Consider the following 23,737-nt stretch of genomic DNA (forward strand, 5'->3'; position numbering starts at 1 on the left):
AGGTAGTCCATTCACTAATCTAATAGGTACCGTCATTCATCGATCCTTCCATCATCCATGTCACTCGCCCGGAGATCAGATGTTCTTTCTCCGCATGAGCTAAGGGGTTATCAAGTTATCAACTATCAAGTGGATCTATCTAAGTTGGCTTCGCCCAGCTGTGGGGTCTGGCCCATTCCTTCCAACTAGGCTACTCGGGGCCGCCGCTTTGAGGCCCTTGAGGCCCTTGATTCCTCAGGCCGTCTCTTGGCCAACTCAAATATGATCGTGCTGTCTCTCTCATTGGAAAAGGGTCCAAGGCTGAGCTCACAATCCATCATAAGAGCAGCAGGGATTCACGCCCCTCGCCCCTGTCTTCGGAAGTCGGGAGGCTTAGAGCTCCTTGAGGCAGACTTCATGAACCTTTAGTACTCTTAGAGTTCCTCGTCTTCCCACACCAATCTTCATCATAGGTCAATAAAAGCCCTCTTTTCACAGCAGACCATCTTGGTTCATGGCCTAGCGTTCAGCCTAGAGACTAGTCCGTAAGAGAACCAATGCGTACCAGTTGAGAAAAATGGCCGTCTTATCCGGTCTCAAGTCTCTGAGCCATTCACTAGCCAATACCGACCACCCCTGGTCGATCACCTATTACATCACTTGCGAAAGGTGAAAAGAGCTGGCCAACCATACGGATTCAATCCCTACATCAAAACTGGACACTCAACACATGGACGGGACGATCGAGATGCCCCTACTGCAACGTTGGTTGGCTCGACATTCCTCTGCATCGTTGCCCTGGTACCCTGGGATACTGTGCCTCGTTGAGCGGGGCACCCAGATCTTCTGTCATCCTGTCCACGTGAAGGAACCAATACTTCGAGACGTTTTCTAGCCCCTCGACTGGTCATCATTTGGGCTGGTCAATGGGGTACGTATTTCCCGTCGCATCTGAGGCTCTGCGGTGCACAGCCCTATTTGACTATTGAGTCTTTTGACCGTGGACCCGCCTTGGAGACTAGTGTTGTCAACCTTGGCCTACGTTCACTTTCCCCCGAGGAAAAGCGAAGGATCTAGCGCGAAATGCGACGGATGTTCGGCATTGGGAATTGTAAAAGATACGCCCGGCGGGCTGAGCCCGTTGGACAAAGTATATACCGCAGCAAACAACCTGGGTCAACAACTTATCCTGTGATCTGTTGTGTCACCCGATACGACTTCCTGAGTACTGACTGGTGAAAAGAGGCACAGAGTATGGCCCCACTTTTTTCCCGCCAAGGGATCGGGCGCGACGGGGCTGTGCCATGATCCTTCGTGCGTCGTTGGGCTAAGGTTGAACTACTCAGTACTGCCCTGTGCCACCAAGAAGTCAAACCCGATTTCCTGATCTGGGGTATGCTCAAACGCGACAGTGGGTGCTTCATGCAGGTCCTACATTGATTTTTGTGATGAATAACAACATGATGGAATTACCGTCATGCTTTAGTGTGACACCAAAGGCCGTACAAGGACTGGAATGGGTAGTAGCATCGGCTTAGAGAAGAAGTCAAATGGCAATCCCACTACAATCGTTGGTACAATCGTTGGCCTCAGGCAAGTGTGCTTTGATAGTGGGTCATACGCATATTTCCGCTGGGTCGCATACTTGACCTCTGCTAATCTCAATTACTAGAACCAGAAGTTGGTCCCTACTTTAATGATGATCCGGGTCTATTCCAATCCTCGATCAACATGCTCATGGTTGGCGTGACAAACAGAACAGTCGGCACACCTTCTACATCTTGTCAATTGAATGTTCCTCCTGGAAAGGGGCATATCCCTGCGCAGCTCTAGACTTCGAAGCGTGAATGCAGAGATCGAGCTGGCATGAAGGCGATTCCCGCCTAGACCGAACAATATGTCATTATCGGCTCGGGATGACATTCCTCGTGTGCCTGCAGACCGCGGGTCGGAAAACCTGCTTAATGGCTGTGAGCTGAAATGTTATGAATGCCCAGACATGCCAAATATTCTTTCAAGAGACATGATGTCGGTGAATATAATTGCAAGGCTATACTGTCGGACCCGTGTTGGGATGCGACATGGCAACACACAACACTTAACAGGTAAGCTGGAATTGTTATCACGAAGCTGTTAACCACCACGGCTAGATGTCCTTTTCAAGTACAATTATTCTGAGGTACGGCCTGCATTATATTCAACAACAAGCATCATTGGTCTAGTGGTAGAATTCATCGTTGCCATCGATGAGGCCCGTGTTCGATTCACGGATGATGCAATGTTCTCTTTTTTTTTGCTGCTCGATCTTCCACTCGGCATTCTTTAGCTCCAGCTCCAGCTGATATACAAGGTATAACTCATGGTATTTTCCTCTCTTTACATACCCAGAGTCACTCTCGTATCGCTAAATCGACCAGAGATCTATAGGCTAGACCTTCAACTGATCTCAGCTGACAGTACTTTCCGATCCTACAACAAACAATCGATGCCTGGTATTGATGAAATCCTGCACAGAATATGTCCAGTTGTACCAATCAATAAGCTACTCTTAAACGAGGAACCGAACCCTTCTGGTCGCCACAGTACCAGCCCCAGCTTCAACGTGCCAAAAAGCCCTCTACCAGGGCAGTTGGAGTGGTGTCGGCAAGTTGCTACCTAGGACAGGCTCAGCAGTCCCAATGTCCCTGGCCAGGTTAGCTTGGTTCCCAGAATATTCAACAAGGCTACACAAACCTAGGGCCCCGCGGTGCCCAGTATTGTCCGGTCTTGCTGATGTCAAACGTGTCTGTGAAGGAAGCGAGCGATTCTGCTGCCTCATCTGAGGTGACAGCTGCAAGGTCAAGCGGTCAGTGTGTCTTAAACGAGAAACAAACAAGTGACACATGCAAACGATTCGACGACCTACCTCCGCCGGCATCCCAATACTTGTCAAATCCCACGCCCTTTGTCATTTCTGTGCGCATAAACCCCGGATGGACTATGCCAACAGCAATTTCTTTGTCTTTTAGATCCAAACTCAGCAGCCTCCCAACCATATTAAGGGCTGCTTTGCTGGCATGATGGCCATAATTTCCGCCGCCCTCCTTCTCATGACGCAACGTAATGCTTCCACTCTCGCTACTGACCAGAATTATCTTGCTACCGGTATCCAAGAGTCCGGCTTTGACCAGATGATGGACTAGAAACACAGGCCCAATAGCAGAAGTGGTATACATCTTGACTTGTTTCTCCCAATCGGGATCATCGAATGTCTCGAACCCAAAATAGCCCGCGGAGATGATGACAGTTGAGATCTTGGCGGATGAGGGCAGCTGGGAAACCAAACTTTGGCCAACATCAGGCTTGGACACGTCAATGTTCGGGATCCATGAGACGAGAGGCTCGTCTTTTGGCTTCGTAGAATCACGGGTCGTTGCGAAAACCGTCTTCGTGGATTGTCTCCCTGCATATAGAGTCTTGAGGGACGACCCCAAGCCTCTGGTAGCACCGACGATGAGGATATTCTCGGACATGATTCGCATCGGCAAGACTTGGTGTCTCAGTACAAAGGACAAAACTTGAGAGTTCGGGGTCCTGAATTGGATTCTCAGATTCAGTAAGCTGTGCAGTGAGCTGTGCAGGGCAAGAATGATGCCCAGCGTGCCCCGCGTTGTCGAAGAAGTGAACAATAGCTGGTGCTGACCCCTGTTCCTAATGACGTAAGTCCGACTCCGGATTGTGACACGGCTTCTTACCCCTCCCCAATCCTTTGATTACCTTTTTATGCATGCATGTCTGAGGAGTCGACATGAAATCATCGCCCCCCTTCTCATCTGTCATTAGACAATGTTGGCTCATGGTTAGCCGCCGCTTAAGCGGAATTTCACGCGATCGCAGCGCTTGCCTATCATCTACTGCACTCAGTGGCCACGAGTAGTGAATCCAGCCCCCAATCAGCAGTCAGTCTCAGACGACCGCATCTGCCTCCGTCTCCTTCTCTCTCTTTCTCTAGTCTCATCTTTCGAACATGATCTCGCCTCTTTTTACCTTCACACACACCCAGAATCACCTCTCACAACCTATACACCCCGTGTGCTCCGCTTCTATTCGTGGCCTGCTTCTAAATTAGCAACAATCCTCTTGCTCAGCCCTGCTTAGTCATCGCCCCTCTGCCCCCCAAAAGGCGCCAGTGGAGAATCCCTTTTAAACGATCGACGAGAGGAATCAGGGCTCTCTATGGTGTCAAGCTGTCTATTCTAAAAGTGCTGAAGTCGGAGCTGGCCTCCTCATGTCTAACGGTACTTGACGATGAGTACATTCCACAATTTTATGCTGCAAGCCAAAAAAGCACGCGCTGCCATCAACAGAGGCAAGAGATCCGACGCCAAGAAGAGCAATTCCTCCAAACCCGGTGCAGTGCCATCTTCCGTGTCGTTGTACGTTGGACCACCCCTGCTGAAGATTGATGACCGACGCTCAAGCCTCGAGGCGTGCTCGTTACTGACGTGGGTTTTCCCAATGTTGACAGAGTGGACATAGTACCGACCTCGGCCCCCTGGGACCTCCTCCCCGTTGAAATCCAGATCAAGATATTCGCCCACTGCGGCGTCACCGATCTACTACCACTGAAGCTGGTCTGCAAGTCATTCTACCAGCTGCTTACCTCCCAAGAACAATGGATCACGCGCCAGTATCTGCGACAACGCCGCGGCGGAACGCTTCCTTCCCCTATCGACGGCGAGAAAACCTATACTAGAAGTCCGGAGGATGATGTAGTGCTTCTGTCGGACCTGTTCCCTCCGGCGAAAAGTGCCAGGGGGGGCCATATCTACACCTTCAAGTACATCTTCAGTTTGCGCCGCCGGCAGAAGCAATGTTCAAAGTTGAGCTGCTACCTTGCGGATCGTGTCATGGATCGGTTCGTGCACAGTGAGCCAGGCTTCATGAAGTCGGTTTTCTCCTCCAAGGCCGAGCGATATGCTTTTGTGCAGCAGACGACCGCGCGGTTATGGTTCTACCTCACTCCCCTGATGTGAGTATCGCCCTGCGACTTGTCTCCGATGATTTTCCGCTGATATACTTTTCTTATCCCCCAGGTACTATGCTCTCTACTTCCTGGAAACCTATGCTCTCGCCAGACGAGAGCAAACCAACATCCTCCTACGAGAGTTCGAGGCCGGACGTCTTCCGGTTCCCATCCCCCCTCACATTCGCAAAGTCATGTACCGGGAGCTGCAAGTAAAGATAATCAAGGCACCCCCGTTCACCGACACGGCGACTCTTATAGCCACGCACCACTGCATGCAACTCCTAGTCTCCTACCTGCGGTATACAGTACCACCGGATGAGCCTACGGTGTCGGATGACAGTTGGATCGGGTCACTGCTCACGGTATCCCCATTCTCGCGGATCGTGGAGTATTTCTCTGCAGAGATCGGGGACGGTGGAAGCCAGCGGATGCAGCGAAAGGAGTTTATGCACAATTTCCACAACGATATCACTTTGAACGAGAAGGACGACATCCAGTCCTTGGTGTTCCAGATCTCGCCAAACGTCCACCTCCACGGATCCGTAGAAGACGTCTGGTTCGATGTGGTTGGGGAAGAGCTGGCTTCGAGGCATGCGGCGCCCCATGATGTCGATCGCGTCATGGTCTGGAACGGGCTGCCTGTCTTATTGTCCTGTCGCGAGTGCCGCGTGAGAGAGGGCTGGCATGCGTGAATCTTTCCGTTTTGGGTTTAGCAAGCGCTGCGTTATCCTGCATTTTCTCTGTTTTTTGAGGCATGGCGTTCCAGCGGGGGGGTTTCGGTGTATGATGGCGGGAGACGAGGCGGGTGTCAACTTTATGACTGCAATGCCGCAGCGTCAATTTGAATTTCTAGCATATTCCGGATTCGGCACAAGACTCCAAATCAGACTATTGACTGTGATACGTTGTGAGAAAGTTAGAATTCGTCGGACGTAATTAATTCTTGGGCGACGCGGGCTCGTTCCCCGGGGAAATTAAGGTGAACTTAACGGCCGCTGGAGAGAGCTTCCCTGCCAAGAGATGTTTTTCTTCCGAACTGACATCGGACCAAGCCTGTCCGCGCGACATGTGAAACTCTCCTCCGCTCCCTTCCTCCCTCTCCTTCGACCATAACAATCACAAAAAATAGTACCTACTATAATTCTAAAGCAACAATGGCCCAATTGAGCCTCCTCAACACAACCTGGACATTACACCGACTCTCCCCGCTCCACCATGGCAAAGAATTCCCCTCCCTCCTCGACAACAACCACGCCCTGAAGACCTACGCCGCCCGCCTTCGCGACCACCTCACCGGCACCTCCTCCGTCTCAGGCGCAACCTTCCAGATAGGCGGCGGCGGCGGCGCCTCCGACGAGACAGACCCGTCATCTGCTTCCAAAACCGGCGCCTTACTCTCCTGCACCTGGGAACCCATCCCCACACTCTCCCTGTCCGGCCATACCACCACCACCGGGGCCATATCCAACGCGAACCCCTCGCCCTCGCCCTCGCCCTCGCCCTCCTCCCCCTCCACAAACACCACCACCACAAACAATAACAACACCACCGCCACCAACGACCCAACGCCCCAACGCCCCCGCGGCCGCCCGCGGCGCCCCGCAACCACGCCCGGCACCCCCGGCGCCGGCATCCTAATCACGCTGACCTACGAAACGCAAACCTACCGCGCGGCCCTCCTCACGCCCTCCGCCGTATCCTCCACCACCCCAAAACCAACAACCTCGCCGTCAAGCGCCAGCGCCGCACCGCACCGAACCCTCCGCTCGCACGCCCACACCCAAACCACCCACCTCCCGCTCCTCCTCACCAAGCTCCCCGCCCCGCTCCGCCAGACCCTTTTGGGGTTCTTGTCCGCGACGTTCGACACGTACGCCGCGGGCTTGACGCTCCCGTCTGGGTTTTTGGGGAGGATGTTGGAGGGGTATCTCTCCTGCCTCGGGGGGGAGGTTCGCTCCGCCGGAAGTGGGGCTTCCGGTTCCGGAGAAGAGGTCGTCGGGGCGGTGGTTCGGGATGTGCATTTCATGTTGGGGTTTCAGGGGCCCGTGGCGCCGGGGTTGCGCGGGTTGGATGTTTGTGTGCCGCGCGGGGTGGTGGGGGGTCTGGTTGCGGGGGGGGTTGCAGATCAGCTGGGGGGTGAGGATGTGTTGGGGAAGATTGCGGGGTATTTGGATACGCATTTGGCGATGCGAGTGGATTTGAAAGAGGGGAGGGGGCTTGGGGGGGAAGGTGGGGATGTGGTGAGGGTGACGAGGGTCAGTTGTGGGGGGTTTATGCTGGGCGCGGATGGGAAGATGAAGCTGGTTGGCGTTGCTGGTGCTGGTGCTGGTGCCGGTGCTGGGCAGGCAGGTGCTGAGGATGATGATGAGGAGGACGAGGATGAGAGGGGGGTTCCTCCTGTTGCTGCTGGCGCTACTGCGTTGAGTCTTAAGGATCGGGTTGCCTTACGCGCCGCGGAGATGCTGCTTCTAGATGTATTGCGGAGGGCAGCCGGGGGGGAGGGTGAGAGTCATGGGTCTTGAAGGCTGAATGAAGCATGCGACCAGCCGTGACTTCTCCTTACGCAGGAAACAAAAAGGTAAGCTCTGATGAAATTACCAAGGGTTGGAGCTCTGCGGCTCCCATCGCTATCAGCAAATCTAACGGAGGCTATAACCAGCAAAAATTGTCAAGCGATATATCGGAAACACGTGTCACGTCTATACATGGCGATGATCGTGGGGAAGAACCAAACGCGAACAACCCTCCCAGAGGCGAACTTGGCTCGCCTTGCGACGAGGGGCTCAAGGCTCCAATGGTCCACCCTCTGCTTCGGCAAGTCTCAGGGCCTCGTCAACACTGTGCACAAAGTATTGCATGCCGCCGCAGCGGTCGACGATGCCGCTCCTTTCGAACATGCGGAAGACATTGCGATTGGGAAGACGGCAGAAGAACACTCTCACTCCGAGGTTGAGATACTCATTCACAATCTCGGAGAGAACCTGCGTCCCGGAGCCGTCGATGCTAGTGACCCCGTGCACGTCGAAGATGATGTTCTTGTTATGCTCGGGGGGGCGTGAGCGCGGGAGGGAAGGGTGTGCTTGGTTGGTGCCGTAGAATTCGAGCCGGCGCAGACGATTCTTCAGGTCGCCGGTGTTGGCGAATGTGAGAGGCTCCGGGATTTTGACGATAAGCGCACCCTCGATGAGCTCCACATTCTCCCCGTGGAGTTCGGCGTTGTCGAATCGATCACTGGTACCGGCGACCTTACCAAGAATCTGAATTCGAGGCTGGGTCGAATGGCGAATCAGGATCAAAATAGACAATCCGATTCCGAGAGCAATGCCCAGTTCCAGGGAGTAAAAGATTGTCGAGCCGAAGATAAGAATCATCAATGTGAGCTCTGTCCAGCCACGCAGGCGAATGAAGAAAGCCACATCATGAGGACACTCCTCTATTAGACTATATGCCACCACTGAGATTGTAGAGGAAAGCACAGCTTTCTGGAATATGCCGTCAGTTTGTAAACAAGTGGTGTAAGTGTAGGGACCAACTCACCGGTAAATAGTACAGGTAAGGCAGGATCACCTTAATACAAACGGCGGTGATGATGCTCAGAAAGATACTGCTCATCGGAGATCGCGCCCCTGTGGAAGCATTCAACTTGCTTCTCCCGTAACCACCGAATGCAGGAAGCGCCATGAAACAGCCACCAACAACATTGGCAACGCCCAGCGCCACCATTTCTCTGTTGGCGCTCACGGGCATGCCCTGCACTCCATCTCGTTTCTCGCCCAGCCCTTTGGCGGCAACGGAGGACTCAAAGAAGCCAAGCAATGCAATAACAAAGGAAGTACTCAAGGCTGTCCGTACATGCTTCATATGCTGGAATTGGAAAGGCCAGTTGAACGCAAAGATCCCATTGCCTGTCTCCTGGACGGGCCCAAGAATTTCAAGCCCCTTCTCATACCAGCCGAGGTGCCAGGTAAGAACTGCTGACAAGATGACAACGATAATCCGGTCGGGGAAGTAGACAACCTGAGGGAACCGTGGCTCCAAGAATTTCTTGAGTGTTCTGCGTGATGCGCATGTCAGAGACTCGACCATTCCATTAGGGGCGGGTGGAAATCACGTACCTGAAAAGCATGATTATCGTGAAGCTGGCAAAGGAGACTGCAGCTGTCAGACCATGGCAGCTCTTGATATTTCTGAGCAGGAAGACGAGCTTCTCTGCTGTACTTCCGTGACTGACGCCCGCATCCCTCGCCAGATCAGCTAAGCCCACTTCTGGGATGAGCTGGTCGACAAAGATGACACAGCCAATTGCGGTGATGAAGCCTCTGAGAAACGGTCGGCTCAAGACGTTGTCTAGGAAGCCTAACCGGGTCAATCCAGCGACGAGTATCATTGAGCCTGCCATGGCAGTTGCGACACCGACAACCATGGCGCTCGCAGCTTCGTCGTCCTCTCGTGACAGTCCCTGCGAGACACTCGTTTTGACAATGGTACCTGTCAACAGAGACCCAGCCGCTTCTGGGCCGAGAAGCAACAAGGGGCTACTTCCAAGGATCGCGTAGATAAAAGGTTGGAACACGAAAGAGTATAGTCCGTTGATTGCGGGCGCATGAGCAAGATTCGAGGCCAAAGAAAGGGCCATTGGGATATAGATCGATGCGATTGTCAAGGCGGAGATTAGATCGCCGCGCAGGAACGACCACCGATATTGAGGTATCCAGTTGAAAAACGGGATGTAGTATGAGATATACCTGGAGGTTGTTGTCATCAGCATTTGAGGCCCGTTAGATCGACCTGAGGTCCAAACATACAGAGACCTGGGGCTTTTCACCGGCCAGGCTGCCGTTGACCCTGTCCTGGGCATATTCTCAGGCCCCTGGACAAAATCTGGCCCAGAAGTACCATCCTCATATTCCTCACTACCTGGTCTTGGTGAGAATGTACCGTGGTTGCAAGCATCTCTCAGACCACATGCAGGGTCGTCACCATCGTAAAATTTCAGCAAACGGGTTCTATCGCTAGGTTCTCGGGGCACGATGATCCGTTCTGTGTGGGAGGCATCGGAAGTGCTTTGCGAAAATCCTTGGAAAAGTCCCACGATCTGGTCCCGCAAAGAGCGGTGTTGTCGGAGATGCTCGTTTGTCTCCGGCATAGTGTTGCGGGGAAGATCCACCGAGTCACCAAATATATCTGGAATGCGACAGTCTAGAGGAGTGCGTTATACGCCATATGCGGCAGATGTGGTAGAAACTAAATAGATAGCAAAAATATTTCCAAAAAATGAAGCGACTAAGACAGCACAACTAGTAGATGGACTGTCCAGGGCAAAGCAGCGAGTCAAAAAGCGCGGAATCCGTAGCGCAGGGCGCGGTGGCTACTGCTAAGAGAGTTAGCGGGATCGTCAGCAGATAGGCGGAGCGAGCAAAGCCATAGGATAGAATAGTACGGAGAGACACTGGACGAAGGCACATACCAAAAGACCAATGGAGCTGCAGAGAAAAGAAAATCGGTGCCGAGCAACGTGTCTGAAGCTGGCCTACCTTTCAATCCCTTTTCACCCCGCCACCACACGCATGCAAGAGAGTGAAGGGGCAAAGAAAGGTAAGGTTAAAAGGTTGGGGATGAAGTAGTAATGCCCCTGCCCCCCGTTCGGTCAGGCGATAACAACCTGCTATCGTAGCCATGAGACTATCTATCGGGGGGGTTCTGCCGAGCGGTGAGGGTCACCAGCACGGCACGTGATGACTCAGCCAAGCGCGAGGCCCAAATGTGGGTTTTTCGAAATGTGCTTCTGTGATCCCGATTAAGTGGCAAGCCTCATTACCCATCTCGCAAACACCTTCGCTCCCCTTTCGGTGGTTCTTCCGGCAATATCGACTTGAGACCGTCCAGTCTCGGTTTATCCCATTTTCTCTCGGCCCTCCAGTCCGACCTTTTAACCCCGCTCAAAGCTTTGCCTAGCACAAGGCGCAACCCCGCCGAAAATGTCGTTGACAAATTCCCGTTTTTACGAGGAGAAGTACCCGGAGGTGGACAGCTATGTCATGGTCAATGTGAAGCAGGTACGCATCTGCTGGGTCTGGGAGACGTGACAACAGGAAACACTGGCTGACAGTCACGGTTCTGCAATGCTTAGATCGCCGAAATGGGCGCATATGTGAAGCTGCTGGAATATGACAACATCGACGGCATGATCCTGCTCTCCGAACTGTCGCGCAGACGTATCCGCAGTATCCAGAAGCTCATTCGTATTGGCCGTAACGAGGTCGTCATTGTGCTCCGTGTGGACAAGGAGAAGGGTAAGGGCAACTGATCTGATCGTCATCGAACTGAAGCCTGCTGACATCTCTTTGTTTCCTGTCATCAGGTTATATTGATCTGTCCAAGCGTCGTGTTTCCCCCGAGGATGTTATCAAGTGTGAGGAGAGATACAACAAGAGCAAGGCTGTGCACTCCATCATGCGCCATGTTGCCGAGGCCACCCAGACCCCTCTTGAGACCCTATACCAGCAGATCGGATGGCCCTTGAACCGCAAATACGGCCACTCCCACGATGCCTTTAAGATCTCCATCACGTAAGGCTGCAATAGCGGGCAACAATGCCATTGATCAATCGTGTAACTTATGGTTATCTTAGGAACCCCGATGTGTGGAACGACGTCGAATTTCCCAGCGAAGCCGTCAAGAAGGAGTTGACGCATTATATCAGCAAGAGACTTACCCCTCATCCCACCAAGGTCCGTGCCGATATCGAGGTTACCTGCTTCGGCTACGATGGTATCGATGCCGTCAAGGAGGCCCTGCGCACCGCCGAGGCCAACAACAACGCCGAAAGCCAGATCAAGGTCAAGCTGGTCGCCCCTCCTTTGTACGTCTTGACTAGCCAGTGCTTGGACAAGGCTATTGGTATCCAGCAGCTCGAGGAGGCCATTCAACGGATTGAGGCCAAGATCAAGGAGTCTGGTGGTGCCTGCACAGTTAAGATGGCTCCCAAGGCCGTTACCGAGCACGATGATGCTGCCCTCCAGGAGCTCATGGAGAAGCGTGAGCGTGAGGTCATGTTGGTCAGCGGCGATGAGGATGACTCCGAGAGCGATGAGGGTAACCTTGAGTAAATTGCGCACGGGTATGCCGACTGATACCGTCTGGTGGTCTACGGGCTTGCTCAAATGATGGTGAACGGTGGAGGATACAACAGTTCGTCCGACGAACTGTGATTAATCAGTATCGAGTATCAGAGGACATGGTTGAGCACGATGGACAGGGATCGGAAAAGTTCAATAGAGTTTTTGGACGTGACACGATTTTATGAGACGGAGGTACGGTTTGACGCGCGACGGGGCGAATCGAGATCATCGGCGATGGTCGAGACCATATGAGGAACGAGGGCAACCTTCGGTCTCATGTGTTGAGGAAGCCAGTAGCTGCTGGTTACTCCTCTGGTGGTGACTGGCCTCCGACCGAGAGGAGCTTCGCAGATTCTGGTGTACATAAGCTTCTTTGATCTACGATTTCACGCCAGTGGCTATGTTAGACACTGACACAAAATCCCTTTTCTGCTGTTCTTTCATTGACTATTATAATGTCTATGCGCCTGATGAGGTCGTTGTTACCAGGTGTGGGAGTTGGGAGTGGGAGGGTAATTCTTCCAGCCATGCTTGCCGTAGCTAGGTTTTGATTCCACGTGGGCAGTGAGTTAATGGCTTTGATGGAGTTCCATAAAACTGAAGGTCATTGAGGAAAGTAAATTGGTGGGGCAGGCGGGATGCTCGACTTGTTTGGACCTAGACTAGACGCCGTTTTGGGTATACCCTCGACCCATCATCAGCGTTCGTTCGCTCAGCTTGTCCTCCCGAGGTCCTGACTTTTCCCATGCAACCCAGTCTTCTCTCAACCAGTTCGACCTTTCGGATTCTACAGTAGAAGATGGGTCATTGGCGAGATATTTTTACCACTGACCCTGTGCGGACCCGACACCGTCGGCATATGGAGCGACATCGTCGTACGTCATGTCATTGTGCAACCCAGCGTGGAATACGAGCTGGAAGTCGGGCAAGCTAACGGCCATGGTAGTGCTTCCCACCTTCACCGACGATGAAGTCTCCGCTACGCGTCCCTCTAAGGAAGTGACCAGGATTGCACTTCGACTTAAATACCAGATCGAACAGGTGATTTCATGTGAGGTCGACGAGGATGCCCTCACCGCTCCCAACAGTCGAATTATCACCAAGAACGTCATTCAGACCGCTTGTCAGGCGGGTGGCGATGACTTACGGGCTTGCGTCCCCTTCTGCCTGCTAGTCTGCTTACGTTGGTTCAAGATCCAGGCTCTAGAAGAGCTCTGGGATTCGGACCTGCATGAACGTCGAGCTCTTGCATGTGAAGTCATCGCGAAGCGCATGTAGGGTTATCCTGACCTCGCGAAACGCGGACTGACTAAACTGATTGTTTCCAGAATTGAGAACGAAGAAGATCAAGATGCCCTCCTTGCGCAGGTCTTGCTGAAACGGTACTCGGTCTTCCTCGATGGCGAGGAGACCGTGCCAGCCAATGTCATCGAGCGTGCGGTTGATCTCCATGCCCTCAGGGTGATCGGGTCTTCTGGATACCAGAAGTGTATCCGCTATCTCTGGAACGGTTGGTTCTGCCAGCAGGAGGGTAATCCGACCAACTTCGTGCCCTACCAGGAGAGGGACAATACTAGTTTCAAGGTTCATTTCCATCCGGATCGCATGCGGACACCTCTTTACCAAAACGTTTGTCAGATTTTCTTTTCTCTGGTGTATCTCGGTCTATATACCCAGGTCATCAACACAGTCAATCCCTCTGGTGATTTAGATGTGGTCGAGGGTGTTCTCTATGTCATGACCCTCGCATTCATTTGTGATGAGATCGCCAAGGTCTGGAAGGTCGGTTGGCATTACATCGATTTCTGGAACGCTTTCAATTCTACCCTCTATTCTCTGTTGGTGGTTTCCTTCGTTCTGCGAGTCGTGGCTCTGGCTCATTCCCCGTCGGTGCATGATGCCGAACGGCAGAAGTTCAATGAGCTCAGTTACAACTTTCTAGCCTTCGCAGGACCCATGTTCTGGATGCGCATGATGCTCTATCTTGACTCGTTCCGGTTCTTCGGTGCTATGTTTGTGGTGCTACGGGTCATGATGAAAGAGAGCTTGATATTTTTTGCTCTTCTCTTTGTCGTGCTGGCAGGTTTCTTCCAGGCTTTCATCGGTATGGCTCAGGTGGACAATGACATACCGATCACGAGAAGCATCATCCAGGGTATGGCGAACAGTATCATGCAGAGTCCGGAGTTCGGCACTTTTGAAGACTTTGCTTTTCCTTTCGGCATCATTCTCTACTACCTTTTCAACTTCGTGGTGATGACGAGTGAGTATCCCGCTCTCTGCTGCGCTATGGTAACTAACTATTGCTAGTCCTGCTGAATATCCTCATTGCATTGTACAACAGTGCCTATGAGGACATCTCTGGAAATGCCATTGATGAATACATGGCCGCCTTTGCGCTGAAGACCATGCAATTTGTCCGAGCTCCTGACGAAAACGTGTTTATACCTCGTAAGTTCTGTTGCTCCGGGATATGAGCTGGTGCTAATAACTACCATGAAGCCTTCAACTTGCTGGAGATTATCTTTCTAGTTCTCCCCTTCGAGTGGTGGTTGCCACGGCAGTACTATGCCAAGTTGAATGACGTGATCATGGGGATTATCTACTCGCCTATTCTGCTGATTACTGCATTCCTCGAGGTCCGGGACGCGAGGCGGATTAGGTGGAACCGGCGCCGTGGGGAGGAGGATGATGATAGTGTCCAGGAGTGGGAGCATGCCGCTGAGGAGGTGGACTTTGAAGTCGACGATGCCTGGAAGCAGTCCGTCCATGAAACTGCGCCGAACCTCCACGTGGACAGTACCACGGCTGAGCTCGTACAGTTGAAGGAGCAGGTGATGGCTTTGACTGAGACCGTGCGGCAATTGACGGAGGAGAAGGCTAGACGGGGCTTGATGATCGGGGAGTCGAGCTCGACAATGATGGACGAAGATTAGGGCTTGATCTACAGGAGGATATATTGCTTATTGTCTGTCGCCTTGGGGTGTTGGTTTGCAACTTGTAAGATGGGCAATGTACAGACACAGTTGACAATTGCGGGTGCTTCTCTGGAGCTCCTGTTTGTGGTGAAGGCATGTCTTGAGCACGGTGCGAACCACTTCGTTGAATTTTCAATCCGAATACGGGCTGTTTAATTGATTACTATGCTTGATTGGGGCAGGAGTCAACCACTACATTCCAAGAAGCAAAAAAAATATCAGAAGCAAAAGTTAAAGCCCAACGCGGGGGTTGAACCCGCAACCTTGAGATTAAGAGTCTCACGCTCTGCCGATTGAGCTAGCCGGGCTGACTTGGTTGAGAGCGGTTGTAGCCATGGCTCTATGTCGCAGCCTGACACTAGTCATGCAGCCCACCAAATCGGGCTTAATGCTACTATCACAAGTGGTCTTCATATGAATGACGGTGAGATATGGGTAAACACTACCTTCTATCCTCAAGCATACTCGTTCGACTCGTTAACCCAGTCTGTCGGTTGGCTATTCTTGGTCCCTTCGAAAATGATTGCGCCATTCCGTCTCATCCTTCTCGATTCCGGCATTTCCCCCTCATCCCTTTTGGGCAAGATATATATGTGCATACGCCCAGCTAGTCCCATTCAGTGGCTGCTAAACCGAAACGTGGCCTACACCAACTAAATAAATCAAGCACGAACAAAGCCCACCTCCGACAGATGTCACCTCATACACCAGAGCCATACAGCGCAACAAGACAGACGCACAAAAACAACCGACTACAAGGCTGTCTGGTTCATACAAGCTAAATCAAGCCCAACAAGTCATCGTCGGTGCTGCGTTCGTCATACCAACCACTACGCTCACAGACAAGATACTGCAAGTACCACAGCCGCATACGGATGAGAAGCCAGTCGAATACCCGTTCAGCATGGCCGATGTGCCTACTCCATTAAGTACATCCCTCAGACCTCAATCGAGCCGCTCCCACGATTGCCCCCCCGGGCAATCACCTGCTCGCTAGTCCAGCGTTGACGCGCAGCCAGTCGACCAGGTAAGGCACGGACACCGACTGAGATGCCCCAAATCTACAGTCACAATGATCCATGTAACGTGGGTCACATCCGCTGATATAGCAGTAGATTACAGTGCCACCAACACACCGGGTCTGAGCATGGTGGTGAAGCTACACGTTTCATTTAGCGGGATCTGATGCTAACCCCTGCTTCATCTTTTAACAAATCAGCCCGGCTAGCTCAATCGGCAGAGCGTGAGACTCTTAATCTCAAGGTTGCGGGTTCAACCCCCGCGTTGGGCTTCACTTTTTGGTCGATTCTCAGCTTCTCCACCATTTTTTATCTCTTTATTTCTCTCACCCGAAACAATCCAAGCCTGATAGTCCACGGGACTCAAACACTGTTTCAAAAGTGAAAAATATCCACCATGTGAGATACGTGGTACACCCTACGCTGCCAATGGAGGACAGTGCTATCCGGAGCGTACCTCATAAGGTAGAGTTCCACGGTAGAGCCGGCTCTCGGCTCCCTTGCTTTTCAGCACCAGAAGTATTTTCGATTGCTTTGAAGCCAGCATTACCTAACATATAATCAAAATACTTTTGTCTCTTCAACAACCAGCCCGGCTAGCTCAATCGGCAGAGCGTGAGACTCTTAATCTCAAGGTTGCGGGTTCAACCCCCGCGTTGGGCTTTAACTTTTGCTTCTGATATTTTTTGCTACCAGTTGACTTGCCATGGAGATGAGAATATCCCTTTTTTTGCCCTTCCATGTCATTTGTTGATGATCAATTCAGTTTCGCACTGTAACCGGAACTCTCTTATCCTGCTGCCCATGGTTCGGACGAAGCCGCCGAACCCTCGATTCTCGCTCATATGACGAATTCATGGTCGCTTAAAGGTACGGTGCATTTCTTACAAACAACCTTTACATGCGCTAATCAGCCCGACAAGTACTATATAATACGTACATCAAAACTCCAATGATATTCCTCCCGCAGTCGGTCTACTCATCCTTCTGAGGAATCCTCATCCTCCTCCTGCTTCGGAGCCATCAGTTCCATCCGCTTAAAGATGGCGATGACATCCTTCCTTCCATTTTTAGCTGCAAGCTCCTTGGGGGTTCGACCACGATCATCCGGCAGGCTCGCCGACAAGCCATGGCCCAGCAAGAAGTACACATCATCAGCCAGCCCGGCCTCTGCCGCCATATGCAGCGCCGTCTGCCCGAACATGTCCTTCGCATGCACATGAGCTCCCTTGTTGACCAGCAGTCTCATAACGTGGTTCTCCGCCCCTACTGCCTTGAGCAACGGCGTTCGCTTGTAGTCGTCACGGACCTCGAGGTCCGCATCGTTGCGGATCATATACTCAACCATTTTCCGCCGACCCCGTTGGACGGCCTTGTGCAGGGGGCTCTCGCCGGAGAAATTGGTCACGTTGATATCGGGCGACTTCTCCAGGAACAACTCGAACAGATTCCGCCGACCACTGGCGGCTGCAAAGTGCAGAGGCGTATCGCCGTTACCATCCTGAGCTTCTGGATCGGCACCATAGTCTAGGAGCATGTCCATGATGTGGTCGTGGCGGTTGATGACCGCCCGGTGCAGCGCTGTCATGCCGTCCTCCGCCGTGGCCTCCAGTCCGACGCCGCTGTCGAGGGCGATTTTAGCCAGCTCAACATCGCCATCGGCTGCTGCGATGTCTAGAATCGTTCGTCCGGAGGTATCCTTGGTGTTGGCGTCAGCCCCTGCGTCGAGGAGTAACTCAATCATCTTCCGTCCCCGCTTGCCCCGATCATACAAGACTAAGGACATCAGCAGGGACAGGCCTCGAGCCGGGGCATTGATGTCCGCTTTCTTCTTCAGCAGATACTTGACCACCTCAAAATGACCGCGTCGACCGGCTTGATATAAGGCAGTCCCACAAGGTTGTTGTTGCTGCTGCTGTGCATCCTCAGGTTCTGTGGGTTGAATCTCCAAGTCGGCCCCGTGCCGAACCAGCAACCGCACGATCGAGAGCAAACCCATTCGCGCAGCCCACCAGAGAGCTGACCGACCTGCATCATCCACGAGATCAAGGTTGAGTCTCCGCGAGGCGATCAGCAACCGCACGACCTCCTCGGAGCCCTTTTCCACAGCCCACAGCAGCGGCGGCCTCCCATCTCCATCCCTAACATCCGGATTCGCGCCAGCCTTGAGTAACAACTGTGCAATCGTTTCATTCCCTTTCTCAACCGCCACCGACAGTGGTGCGCGGCCAGCCAAATCTTTAGCATCGGGATTCGCGCCTGCCTTAAGCAGCAACTGTACAATCGTCTCATTCCCCATTTCCACCGCCACCGACAACGGCGGTGCCCGAGCAGCAGCAGCAGCAGCAGCAGCAACTTCACCTTCCCCTCCTTCCCCCTCACAATCCAACCCCGCATTCGGATCCGCCTGCGCATCCACCAAGACCTCCACAACATCGACATCCCCCTTCTCAACCGCCACCTCCAACGGCCAGACCGCATTCTCCTCCTTCCCATCCCGCACATTCACATCCGCCCCGGCCTTGACTAGAACCCCCACAACCGCCGCGTCCCCTTTCTCCACCGCGACCCCCAACGGCACCCTCCCATCCTCATCCCGGACATTCACCTCCGCCTTGGCCCCCACCAGCGCCGTGACAACCGCCAAACGAACCCCGGGATCCTCAATACTGCCGACGGCATACATCAACGCCGTCTTCCCCTGGCCATCCGCCGGTTGCACGTCGACCCCGACCCCGAGCAACCGGGTCACGACGGCCGCGTGGCCACCCTCGACCGCGGCGCTCAGCGCCGACAGCCCGCCGCGGGCCGTCTCGCGCACGTTGGGGTCGACGGCCCCCGTGCCCAGCAGAAGCTGTAGGACCTTGTCGTGGCCGTGCGCGGCGGCCCAGAAGAACGGGGTGCGGCCGAGCTCGTCGCGGCTCTCGAGTTTGACGCCCGGGGTGCCCAGCAGGAGGGTGACGATGGTGTCGTAGCCTTGCGTGGCGGCGAGGAAGAGGGCGACTTCGAGTTTGTCTTTTGGGGGTGGGGGGTCGGCCATTTTCCTTCCCCGGGGGGGTGTATGTTAGAGTGTAGAGCGCAGGGCGAATATGGGATAGTCGTAGTATGTAACGCTGTGCGATGTATACCTTGACGACAGACCTGATTCGGAACGCAAAGCAGGTGAGATCACAACGAGAAGAGATAGGAAAAGAGGTGAGGCACTCCACCAACACGAGTAGCGCCCAACCCTACCGGACGTAGGCACAGATACAAGCAAGTAGGTAAGTAAACTCAGACTACAATCCCCACTTCAAAGCTGCTCAGAGCGAATATGAGCTTCACACAAGAGAAGAGACAAGGGGCAAGAGCAAGCATTGATGGCAAAAACGGTTGCAATCCCTCCCCCACGCCGGGAGATATGGATGTACTGTATGTACACCTCACACACCCTCACTCCTCACCCCTCTCCAAGCACAGCACAGCACTACTGACAATATAAGGCAGCGAGTCGTAGCAGCGGTAGCAGCAGTGCAGCAGCGCAGCCAAACAACCCCACCAGCCAATACAATGCGTGCGACCCAGAAAACCGCGAATTGAAGTCGAGTACGAACTCGCTTATTATATACGGGGTATATATAACTCACTGAATCCAAATCGAGATCCAATGGATCAATAACAGTAATCACCAAGCATCAAGCATTAAACATTCATCTTCAGAAACAAAAATGAAACAAGTGAAGAAAGAGAAAGAAGAAGAAGAGAAGAAGAAGAAGAAGAAGAGAAGAAGAAGACGAAGAGAAGGAGAAGGAGGGAAAGAACAACCAACCCACTCACTCCACCCCGGCTACCCTACGCAACCCTACGCAACCCAACCCCAACCCCAGTTGAACCCATCCACCCCCCAGAGAACCACATTTAGCCTCATAGGGGAAAACTACCTGCCCAGTTCGACTAGACGGAAGGGCAGGAAATGAAGGCCAAAAACCCCCGCTGTCTTCTCCAATGCCTACCTGCATGCAACAGCAGTGAAGTGTACATTTACAACAGTAGACCCGCAATCTGCTGGGCCACGTGTGCCCTAGTCACTGGTTGGGGTGTGTTTCGTGCTACTTCAACCACGAAGTGCTGTATGGGATGCACATAGTAATTTCAGCATGGATCATGGGTTTGATCGTGGGCCCGGTTGGCTTGCTAGTTTAGCTTGGGTTGGGATTTGGGCGGAGGAGGAGGAGGAGGGAAGGGGGGATTGGAAGTCGGATTGGGGAGGGATCGGGTTCCTCGGGTCCGGGGGGCTCCGTGTGGCGTGCTGGGGGGGGGGGGTTTCTTTCAATTAGGGCATGTACAGTGCTATTGTAGAGTGGTACTAGTTTTTGATTCAAATACAGGGGTGGTGATTTCTGAATTGGATGGATTGCTCGGGTGGTCAAGAACGGGAGGGATGAACATAAATGGCAAAACATAGGGTTCCAAATCCGAGAGAATGTCGGGTTGAGGGGAAAGGAGGGGAGGACATGTCAAAAGGCAAACGTCGCTTCAACTGCCATGCCATGCAACGGCTGCTGCCCCCCTTGCAAAGCTGCTCCGAGTCCCTCCAACCTTGCACGCACGCAATACACTACTACTTCGTACTCCACCCAGTGAACAACCCGGTCATTCGATTCGATGGAACCCCGTCTGCCATCCGAACACGCATGCATCACACTTCATACATACATACATACATACAAAACGCCCATGCTATGCAACTTCAACGCAAAAACTGACAATGATCCACAACGCCGTGCCTGCACTGGACTTGAATTCAATTGTAGTGAAGAGTCGAAAGAAAAAAATGTCAACCAATGGAGTATAGCAAACCAACATCAACTACCCGGCTGACGATTGCCGGTGTATACACCCTCAAAATCTAACCCATCAAGCATCCCATTGACCCGGTCTATCTCCCGCGTGAGATCCTCGACATTCATCGCTAGGCTGCTGACCTCATCGAACTTGCGGCGTCGGTTCGCGTCGGCGATCATCTCCGACACGAAGAACTTTTGTTCCTCGAGCACAATTAACCGCTCCCGGAGGGCTTTCTCCTCCGCCTCCAGCGCAGAGACAGCGCTACTCGTGTCGCTGGCGAGGCTGCTGGTGCTGGCGCTAGCCGCAACGCTACCATATTTGATCGACGCCAAAGCGGACTCGGGCCGTCGAGGGCTGCCGACGAGGCCTTGGCTTGGACTTCCGGGGGTGCTACTGGGGCCGGGCAGTCGTCCATTTCCATTGGGAGTGGCATGTTTGAGCAGCTTGGGAAGCGTCTTCAACGGCAACATGTGTAGGTGCAAGAAATTGCTTGCCTGCTGATAAATGGCCTTCTGCAAGCGCTGTTGTGTGGGCGACTCCGTCGGCATATCCCGGATCCGTCTGGCCGCGACATCATACTGGGCGAACGAGTCCGTAAGTCGTTTACGCACCTTGGAAGCTTCCGCGAGTTGTGCTGATGAGGGGGGTCGTCGAGGATCTCTGCCAGCAAAAGTTAATGACTCCATTCTAAGACCAGCGCAAACTGCTATAGTGTACATACTGTAAAGTTGTTAGGAGCTTCTGAAACTTCGGTAACAAGAGCCGAATGCCTCTCTCGAACTGTGTGAGGTTCTCATAAGCCCTCACAGCTGGTGGTTTCCGGAGGAGTTCAGCCTCAAAATCACGTCGATCGAACAAGGTCGATCGGCAGTCCTTGCAGAGCCTGACATCAACGTTGATCACGCCGGCGCGATCTGACTTTTCCGCGGGTGTTTTAGCGACTGCCGACTCTGCCAACATCAATCTCTGTAAGCTAGTATCCCCACAGACGGATCACAATGGCAACGTACGGGACGATATACTCAAGGGAACCTCCGTGGAACAAGCCGTTGTAGGATCACCACATACAACCCGCCCGCAAGTTCTGCAATGATGTCTCCGGAAAGAGTAGCTGGAGAATTCCTGCTGGCAAAAGGGACAGCGGAGGACGCTTGCATCATCCTGCCAGCTGACGATGGTCTGCTCCAGAGCTTTTCGCTGATCACCCTGCCACGAAAGCGACCACAGTTTGTTGGCATTCGACTGAATCTGATCCACCGGCAAGCCCGCCAACAATTGTGTGAGTCGCGTCAGACGTTTCTCCAGACGCGAAACCTCCAGCAGCGCCTTGTCGACCGTATGTTTCCGGACGGCCTTGAATTCATCCATCCGGTCTCGCGTCAAGCCTATTCCAAACCAGTCAGCCTACCAAAATCCTACCGTACCAGGAGCCGAAGATTACCAGTATGATCATTATACCCCTCTCTGGACTTGTAACAAGTCTCACAAACGCGACACCACAGACCCCGAACCGGCTCATGCTGCGCCGACCTCGACAGCTTCATCTGATACATCGTATGCTCCTCGCAGAACAGCTTCCCGCACTTGCGACAGTTGACGCAGCCATTCGTCGTATTCAGCCGCTTCCCGCACGACGGTTCCAAGCACGAATCATACAGGGTCCGACCCTGCCAATGCTCCTTCGTGATAATATCATCTGGATCGAGCGGTCTCTCCGACGATGACGGCGGCGGTGGTGGCGGATGGTTCACATGTGCATGTGTCGATGCGGTCGGGCCGGACGACGACGCGCGACTCGGCCCCGCGAAGGGCAGCTGGAGGTTCTCGTTCGATTCGAACACGTCGAGCCCCTTGAGTTTCTGGTTCAACACCGCAAGAGGTTGAAACCGCTTCGCCTTGTCCATCTGCGTCTTGAACCAATCTTTGACTTCGTCTTGTCGATCATCTTCCAGGTTTTGGTGTACGTCATCGATGTGTCTGGCGGAGGGGAGGACATGGGATTAGTTATGTGGCGCAGATCAACGAAGGTAGCGAGCGGTGGGAGTACCTATTCAATTGTAGTAGTGTCACCTATTGAGTCCAAGTCCCTGTCAGTCTGCCGGTAGTCTATGAGGGGGGGGGGGATAAGCATGCTGCCATACCATCTCTTCACTGCAAATCGGACAGACCAGCTGAGCTCCGGCAGCCGCCGGAGCGGCAGGTATCGCGGTGGAGGCATTCTCAAGGGAGATGCGCGAGGTCAGGTCTTGGGCCTCGGACGAGAATTGAGAAGTGGACGCCTGGGAACTGAGGGAAAGACTGCTGGCGGAGGGCGATAAGACAAGGTTCCTTGGATGGTTCAGTTGCGGAGACGGGATCGCAGCAGCGGATGGAGAACGAGCGTTCGCGGGGCCTAGAACACGACCTCCACCCAGCGTCCTCCGGGGCATTTTGGCTGGAGACTATGAGCGCATGAGAGACAGAAGCCCATGTGGAGCAGAGGAGAAGGAGAGGAACAAGAAGGAGCAGTCAAAGAAGGAGAGGTGAGTTGTGAGTGGTAGCCAAAAGGGGGGTTGTGAGAGGAGACCGTCAGTCCAGCGGCAGCCTTGCCCGAAGGTGGAGCTTCAAAGGGGGGAGGGAAGGTGACAGACGTAGCCGGAAATTGGCTTATCGCTCGCCGGCTTGCACACCTGAGGCACAAGTCCATGGTTCTACAATATCCATCCTTACGAGTATTACAACTAAGGAATGATCGATCGATCCACTTTGTCACATTCCATCTTATTTTACTCAGTCTCAATCACTACGTCACACCGAAATGCAGAA

At 53.3% G+C, this 23,737-nt stretch overlaps 7 protein-coding genes and 4 non-coding genes across 11 annotated transcripts; 7 read left to right on the top strand and 4 right to left on the bottom strand.

Annotated features, from left to right (window-relative positions):
• The first annotated feature begins 2,186 nt into the window (after nucleotides 1-2,186).
• On the top strand, nucleotides 2,187-2,257 carry BO86DRAFT_t58. Its single transcript has one exon. It is a non-coding gene; the product is annotated as a tRNA-Gly (tRNA).
• A 175-nt stretch (nucleotides 2,258-2,432) lies between these two features.
• On the bottom strand, nucleotides 2,433-3,759 carry BO86DRAFT_386326 (oxidoreductase, short chain dehydrogenase/reductase family superfamily). The gene is made up of 3 exons (XM_025671304.1): nucleotides 2,885-3,759; nucleotides 2,713-2,809; nucleotides 2,433-2,663 (listed from the first exon to the last, which is right to left on the bottom strand). The coding sequence occupies exons 1-3, from the start codon at nucleotides 3,489-3,491 to the stop codon at nucleotides 2,597-2,599; spliced, it is 771 nt and encodes a 256-aa protein (XP_025531263.1). The 5' UTR covers nucleotides 3,492-3,759; the 3' UTR covers nucleotides 2,433-2,596.
• Nucleotides 3,760-3,767: 8 nt separating this feature from the next.
• On the top strand, nucleotides 3,768-5,876 carry BO86DRAFT_386327 (F-box domain protein). The gene is made up of 3 exons (XM_025671305.1): nucleotides 3,768-4,394; nucleotides 4,487-4,990; nucleotides 5,055-5,876. Exons 1-3 carry the CDS (start codon nucleotides 4,267-4,269, stop codon nucleotides 5,677-5,679), a joined length of 1,257 nt encoding a protein of 418 aa, XP_025531264.1. The 5' UTR covers nucleotides 3,768-4,266; the 3' UTR covers nucleotides 5,680-5,876.
• A 130-nt stretch (nucleotides 5,877-6,006) lies between these two features.
• Nucleotides 6,007-7,509, top strand: BO86DRAFT_453814 (uncharacterized protein; the record flags this gene model as incomplete). Its single annotated transcript, XM_025677020.1, has 1 exon — nucleotides 6,007-7,509. Exon 1 carries the CDS (start codon nucleotides 6,142-6,144, stop codon nucleotides 7,507-7,509), a length of 1,368 nt encoding a protein of 455 aa, XP_025531265.1. The 5' UTR covers nucleotides 6,007-6,141.
• A 137-nt stretch (nucleotides 7,510-7,646) lies between these two features.
• Nucleotides 7,647-10,622, bottom strand: BO86DRAFT_386329 (SulP family inorganic anion transporter). The gene is made up of 5 exons (XM_025671306.1): nucleotides 10,455-10,622; nucleotides 9,793-10,358; nucleotides 9,103-9,732; nucleotides 8,525-9,041; nucleotides 7,647-8,469 (listed from the first exon to the last, which is right to left on the bottom strand). Exons 2-5 carry the CDS (start codon nucleotides 10,131-10,133, stop codon nucleotides 7,771-7,773), a joined length of 2,187 nt encoding a protein of 728 aa, XP_025531266.1. The 5' UTR covers nucleotides 10,134-10,358; nucleotides 10,455-10,622; the 3' UTR covers nucleotides 7,647-7,770.
• A 28-nt stretch (nucleotides 10,623-10,650) lies between these two features.
• On the top strand, nucleotides 10,651-12,584 carry BO86DRAFT_445847 (translation initiation factor eIF2 subunit alpha). Its single transcript, XM_025676475.1, has 4 exons — nucleotides 10,651-11,043; nucleotides 11,118-11,280; nucleotides 11,349-11,556; nucleotides 11,619-12,584. The coding sequence occupies exons 1-4, from the start codon at nucleotides 10,966-10,968 to the stop codon at nucleotides 12,094-12,096; spliced, it is 927 nt and encodes a 308-aa protein (XP_025531267.1). The 5' UTR covers nucleotides 10,651-10,965; the 3' UTR covers nucleotides 12,097-12,584.
• A 192-nt stretch (nucleotides 12,585-12,776) lies between these two features.
• yvc1 (putative potassium ion channel Yvc1) lies at nucleotides 12,777-15,266 on the top strand. Its single transcript, XM_025668759.1, has 5 exons — nucleotides 12,777-12,983; nucleotides 13,055-13,382; nucleotides 13,437-14,371; nucleotides 14,419-14,559; nucleotides 14,611-15,266. The coding sequence occupies exons 1-5, from the start codon at nucleotides 12,908-12,910 to the stop codon at nucleotides 15,042-15,044; spliced, it is 1,914 nt and encodes a 637-aa protein (XP_025531268.1). The 5' UTR covers nucleotides 12,777-12,907; the 3' UTR covers nucleotides 15,045-15,266.
• A 55-nt stretch (nucleotides 15,267-15,321) lies between these two features.
• On the bottom strand, nucleotides 15,322-15,394 carry BO86DRAFT_t66. Its single transcript has one exon. It is a non-coding gene; the product is annotated as a tRNA-Lys (tRNA).
• A 910-nt stretch (nucleotides 15,395-16,304) lies between these two features.
• On the top strand, nucleotides 16,305-16,377 carry BO86DRAFT_t59. The gene has a single exon. It is a non-coding gene; the product is annotated as a tRNA-Lys (tRNA).
• Nucleotides 16,378-16,695: 318 nt separating this feature from the next.
• On the top strand, nucleotides 16,696-16,768 carry BO86DRAFT_t60. Its single transcript has one exon. It is a non-coding gene; the product is annotated as a tRNA-Lys (tRNA).
• Nucleotides 16,769-20,899: 4,131 nt separating this feature from the next.
• BO86DRAFT_189899 (putative vacuolar segregation protein (Pep7)) lies at nucleotides 20,900-23,483 on the bottom strand. Its single transcript, XM_025666669.1, has 6 exons — nucleotides 23,074-23,483; nucleotides 22,980-23,002; nucleotides 22,374-22,909; nucleotides 21,943-22,317; nucleotides 21,654-21,882; nucleotides 20,900-21,592 (listed from the first exon to the last, which is right to left on the bottom strand). The coding sequence occupies exons 1-6, from the start codon at nucleotides 23,359-23,361 to the stop codon at nucleotides 20,950-20,952; spliced, it is 2,094 nt and encodes a 697-aa protein (XP_025531269.1). The 5' UTR covers nucleotides 23,362-23,483; the 3' UTR covers nucleotides 20,900-20,949.
• Between the last annotated feature and the right edge of the window lie 254 nt (nucleotides 23,484-23,737).

The sequence above is a fragment of the Aspergillus japonicus genome, assembly GCF_003184785.1.
Source record: "Aspergillus japonicus CBS 114.51 unplaced genomic scaffold BO86scaffold_6, whole genome shotgun sequence".
NCBI lineage: Eukaryota > Fungi > Ascomycota > Eurotiomycetes > Eurotiales > Aspergillaceae > Aspergillus > Aspergillus japonicus.